The sequence below is a fragment of the Chanodichthys erythropterus genome, chromosome 11 (genome assembly GCF_024489055.1).
Source record: "Chanodichthys erythropterus isolate Z2021 chromosome 11, ASM2448905v1, whole genome shotgun sequence".
Classification (NCBI taxonomy): Eukaryota; Metazoa; Chordata; class Actinopteri; order Cypriniformes; family Xenocyprididae; genus Chanodichthys; species Chanodichthys erythropterus.
In genome coordinates this window covers 17,320,911-17,326,910 of record NC_090231.1, presented here as the reverse complement: position 1 = coordinate 17,326,910, position 6,000 = coordinate 17,320,911, and the positions used below count along the sequence as shown (strand labels likewise).

Here is a 6,000-nt window from a genome sequence, read left to right as displayed (position 1 = left end):
GTTCTGAAATCAAGTTTCACAACTCATTTTCTAGATAATGAAAGGTACATTTTTTTGTGTGTGTGAAAATAATATAAACTTTACAGAACCAATGGATAAAAGTACATTTGCTTAAAAAAAATATATAAATAAATCAGATAAATAAGCAACGGATGATGTGATGCTAAATAAGTCAGTGAATCACGAATGGGTATGATTCTTTTTCATCCTCGTCAAATCAATATACATAGTCATACTACAAATGTCTAGTGTCTGTTTTTAACAAACGCAAGCAGTGGACTTCCATGTTCACAGGGTATGATATCTGTACACCTTTTTTTGTTTTGTTTTTCATAGTAAGTGTAGATTCCCTTTAAACGTGCAATAAAAAGTACATATCTATGTATACAGTTTGTAAGCATCAGAGCACTTCTTTTAAACACGAGTAGTACATACAGACTACAGATCTGGAAGCTGCGAAAAAGGCAGTCCGTTCAAACTCAAGGAATCATTAACATACAAAAAACAAACAAACAATAAAAAAACAAACAAACAAACAAAAAAAAAACAATTGCATCTGAATAATTTACCACCATTTAAAAGCAGGAAACCTCCTAAGTATACTCCTCCTCTTGCAAATCGTTTGGGATAGGCCCATGATGCATGTATAAATGTGCACCCACATTGCACAGAAACATATGTGAAGGTAATTAAAGCAACATGTGACCTAAAAAAGGAGCTTCCCTGTCCCAGTTCTCTGAGACATCACGTCATGTTGTTCCCGATACTTTGGTTATACAGCGGCATCATGCGTCTCATTGCAATCACTCCTGTCGTGCCTGTAGTCACCAAACTTTTAATGTGATTGTACAAGTAGTCGGTTAACTAACTCTGACTGCTATACGAGGGACACAAGTTCTCATTCTTGATTACTCTTCTGTAGTGTGTGAGATTGAATCTGTTGAATGACTTTATTGCTCTATTTAACATTCATACTAGGAATGTTACACAGGGCCAGCCCAAGCTCTTGAGCAGGGCAATATTATTAGAGTAATTCACCCCAGCAGCATATCCAAATAGTGTTGCTGTGACTTTATGAGCTAATTATAATGTGCATGTACAATGTGCAGATCTGTTGTGTGTGTTTGCAAATGTGTGTGTGCCGAGAGGCCATCTTGAGACCGCAAAAGAAGAACTTCAGCATAGTTTCACACAACAAGAGAGGGATGACCCACAATTACACAACTTGCGACATTCAGGCAATTAACTGTCAATATCTGGGATGTAAAGGAACTCCCTCTACTTCCAAAGGTATGTGGGAGCGGGATGGAAACGGGTCGCTCGTGATTTCAATGCGTGTGTCCAGAGTATGTTTACAGTATATATATATATATATATATATATATATATATATATATATATATATATATATATATATATATATATATACACTGTATTTATGTACAATACTTCACCCACACGACAAAAACATGTGTATGCTTGTGTTCCTTCGTGTGTACGTGAGGTTGATAGGCACACAGGTAAACTTGCTTCTCGCGCTGTACAGCGCGTACGCCGTTCACTTGCGCCATTTGAGTATCTACAAACCCTTGTAAAATGCTAAAGTCAATGACAACATATGAAGAGCTCCACCATCATCTAGTTATGAGTTTCGTTCATCATTGGCCAGTCTTTTTTTTTCTTGTTCTTCTTCTTTGTTGACATGATTTGTCGTCCTGTGTGGACAGTTCAGTACTTGGACTGATTGCATATGGATATAATACATCCACATAAAAACACTCCCGCCCACCCCCGAAAAATAAAATCGGATTAAAAGGCAGAACTAGTCTTATCGGTTCCCATAGCCATAGCAACAGTTATAAAAACAAAGACAAAAATGTATAGTCCAGGTCCGTCTCAAGGGGCACACACTCTTAAGGGGTTAGATAATGCATGCATGTTTATAAAGAGGTCTACAGAAACCAGGCAGCACTTTGGGGAAGTCTACGGGGCCCGATACGCTAGCAGCAAAGTAGCACTTATCCACCAGCATTCCCCTCTCTCCACCTCAGCCACTTCCCCCTCCTCCATCTCATCCTTTTCACGCACATTTACAACATGTAATTCCACGGTTTTTACTCTATTTAGGTTCGAAAGTAACGCCGCACTAGTTGTGCGAGAATCCATGTTGCTTTTGTTTAAGGGTTTGGTTTACTAACAGCATCTCTAACCATGCTGAGTCACTGTCATCGTCCCTTCGCAGTTGCTGAGTGTCGTTTACAGGTAAACTTCCCGCCTGGTGAGAGTTCCGCATTGCGTCGGCTTGTATTCACCTGTGGGCGCTAGCGGAATCTCCTCGATGGGGCGAGATGTTTCCTCGCTGGCGGAAAATCCAGCTGAACTAAAGGCGTCGTAGGATGAGGAGGAGGAGGCCATCTTCTTGTTAAGGAGATTACGGTTACGGTCGCCCAGCAGGTGCGAGGGGTCGCCGTTGGCAACAGCTAGAGCCTCTTGGCTGCTGGGCTGTTCGGCAACGCTGCCCCCGGGGGAGGTCATGAAGGTGGAGAGTTTGGGAGGGGTGGCTTTGGGCCTACGTTCAGGCGAGGTGCGCACAGGCATCCAGCAGGCATCCGAGTGGCCGTATTCGTCACACTCCCGCGTGCATTTACCCGTCATAGCTACGTCAGGCAGGGGCCGAGAGTCTGGAGGAAACGGAGAGAAGGAAACAGAACCGGTGGAACATTAATGACGTTGTTTGGCTTTAAACAGCAGGAGAAAAAGAAAGCACTGAAGTATTGAAACTAAAAAAATTTATTGTGGTATGTGTCTCATGAAATCGGCAGTAGAATTGCAAGTGTCAGATGAAGCCTTTTAAATATTTATGGCTCTGTGCAATTTCTTATTTATGTATTTTAATCAATGTAACTTCATGGTCAACACATACCACATTACACAAAAATGGAAACGTACATACACAAACAACAACACTTAAAGCTAAAACATAAATTAAACAGAAGAAATAATGTGAGCTCTAAAAAGAACCATGCTTTGAAAACGTGGGGCAATTCTACTGTTTTGTGACTTCTGACTTCTAAACTAATGGCCTAAATGCATCTCTAATGGCTGAGTGTGTGTAGCTGATGTGTTTTTATACATGCGTTGTGTATGCGGCGTGTTTTTTATGTTTCAACTAACAAGCTGACTCCACAAAAGCTATTAAATTTTAGCAAAAGTGTACGGTAAAGAAGACTTTTATTGTTTTTTGTTAATCACCAACTTGGCCTGAGGAAACATCTACAGTGTACTTGTGGAAAGGTATATTAGAGGACTTGCTATTTGGTTACATCTTTAACACATATACAGTATGTAAGTTAAAAGAATTATGCAAGCTTTTCTAAAGGCTCTAACTGTCACGCATCTGAGTGATTGCTTACTTTCCCAGACTGGGAGAAGAGATCATTTTAGATTCAAAGCCACAAAGCCACAAGTATCCTTAACATCTCATCTATTCAGAATGTCTTCTGAACAAATATTTTCTATTTACACTTTTAAACACTTGACAAGCAAACAGATAACCATCAGATGCACAAAAATTCTATGCACAAACACGGTTAAATATGAAGTTCACTAAGCTGAAGTGCACACAAACACTAAATGCTGAAATCCCTAACCTTTGATGCCAAATCACAAAGCTGCAGTGTTAGAGATGGTCAGTTAATGACCAAATGTGAGGTATGGCACAAGCAAGAGAGGGTGAGTGCAAGTCTTAAAAAAAAAAAAGAAAGAAAGAAAAAAGCATGCTGCCTTTTGTTGAAGAGCAAAAATTTGGGTTAACCATGGCTTACTTTTAATGTTCTTTTTCTCCTGCAAAGAAAGAATAGGGTAGAATCACTGTTCAGTTCTTCACAGTGTAATACTAAGTAAGATTAATCAATTTAGAAAAAGGTATCAGACAGAAAAAAAGCATAATGTGTTGCAGTTATCTGAGAATCAATTGATTGCATGGCATGTTTGCGAAAAATGTCTTCTATGGTGTATTATACAAAGATATTTTTTGACAGATTGAGAAAAATTGAGAGTGAGAAAAGAAATAAACATCTATACAAACATGTCGCTCAACGGCATTTATTCTTAAGCCGTTAAATTCCAGGAAATCAATGCTGTGAAAAGAAAGAGTGCTATGAATGGCGTTCTTCAGTCACCGATCACAACATGATTGCATTTAAACCCACTCAGGCTGTCTCTAGTTTGGTATACTTGTTAACACAAACCATTTTAGCATCCTTGTTTGGTAAGGACCTTTCACTGACCTCAACCAAACCCCCAAACATGTCGTTCTAACCTCAAGGTCAGACTATAATGCCTGCAGAGCTCCTGTTAGCTTTAGCGGCATCTCTGCGGTGTGGTTGCATTGTGGGCAAGTAAGGGTCTGACGGAGACTCCTGCCCACAGAAAGAGTTCAGTGCTGCTTCCTGTGAGCTTTTATGATACCGTAAGGCTGGATTGCTGCCCAGTGTCTAGGGAGAGGTGTGGATGTACGTTCGTCCCACAAAGCTCTGTCATGCACCAATGAACGCTCAGTCAAGCGACGGTACCTCAATAGCACTAATAACAAAGATGAGTGTGTAGGCTCCGATCTGCAGGACGTCGATATGCCAGCGCAATGTTAATGCTTCAGACAGGGATTACAAAATGGCTGGATAAATCTTATATGACAGTTAATGTGTTCAAAGAGGCATTAAGAACTGTAACAGGTTATTCACATACACGACTGTCAAGAAAACGTCAGCGTATGATTAGGTGCTCATCTCTTTAAAACATTGTGTTGAATCTCTGTAAGGAAGTAGTTGGGAAAAAAAGAAAATCTGATGTCTTTTCAAACGTATAGGACGTTTTGGAGAAATTTTGAATAATGTGCTGGTTGCTCTCTCCCAAACAATCAAAATGAAAAAGGATGCAAAACACCCATAAAACGATCATAATCAGTAGTTCAGTCAATTTTTTTTGAAAGAATCATTCAGACTTTTGTGGTCTGAATCAAATGATACATTGAAAAGATCTGGATCAAAAGAATCATTGCTACTTCTCTCATTAACATGCCAAGAAGAGCTAGACTTTTAGACTTAAATTTACTGTGTGTCTCAATCAGCTCCCTAGTTCAATAGTAAGGGCACTGATCAGGGTATCAGCCACATTCACTTTCATTATATACTAATTCACAACCTAGGTAGCTAGGGAGCTGATTGAGACACAGGGCCAGTCTGTTCCTCACACAAAGATATTGTATGACTTCAGAAGACCACAGTCCTCATCCACTTCACTGAAAAAAAAAAAACAAAACAAAAAAAAAAAAAAAATCTAAAGTTGAGAAAACTTAAAAGTTTAAAAGGCAACAAACTTCAGCAGATTTTTGAGTTCTCAACTTGCTTTTGTAAGAGATTTTTGAGTTTTCCCAACTTTTTCCTGTTGTATAAACTGAATACAACAACTTGAGAAAACTCAAAAGTTCAAGGCAACATACTTCAGCAGATTTTTAAGTTTTGTCAACCTTTTTTTTTTTTTTTTTTTTTTTTATTTTTTTTTACAGTGTTTTATTATATGGAAAAGAACGGATATTCTTCAAAAAGTCAACTTCAAGTTCAGCCAATTTCAATTGTTAGTGTTCTGATGAATATTTCTTGCCAATCAGTCTTTCAGACCACTACCACATCTCCACAGCTTCTCAACTCCAATGCCTGGCTCTCGCAGTGCTCTGGCCCTCAAGGCCATACATTGGCTTTTCATCTATCGCTTACTGTGCCATCTTCAGCTACAGTTTCCTCCAGTGAAAAACAACAAAAGGAGCAGCATGCGTGAGAGCAGTACTCCATTGGCGCTCCTTGCACACCGCTGCCATACAGCCTGCTGCTGTTTTTCTATTCCAGCAATAATTCTGTATACATCACACACAGAAATTTCACAAAAATGGTCATTGAAGGCATGCAGTGAAGAACTGGTTACGGTTTAGCCTGAATGTGCATT

The 6,000-nt window shown here is 39.4% G+C and overlaps 1 protein-coding gene across 3 annotated transcripts in view; it reads right to left on the bottom strand.

Annotated features, from left to right (window-relative positions):
• Positions 1-1,429: 1,429 nt before the first annotated feature.
• The window catches only part of pcdh7b (protocadherin 7b), a 137,230-nt gene continuing 132,659 nt past the window's right edge, over positions 1,430-6,000 (bottom strand). For 2 of the 3 annotated variants that reach the window (XM_067400515.1, XM_067400516.1), the window contains exon 3: positions 1,430-2,681. In XM_067400515.1, the coding sequence (XP_067256616.1) occupies positions 2,257-2,681 (425 nt within the window). In that variant the 3' untranslated portion in view covers positions 1,430-2,256. Of the gene's footprint in view, positions 2,682-3,824; positions 3,844-6,000 lie in introns of all 3 variants that reach the window. The other variant, XM_067400517.1, reaches the window with a different exon arrangement.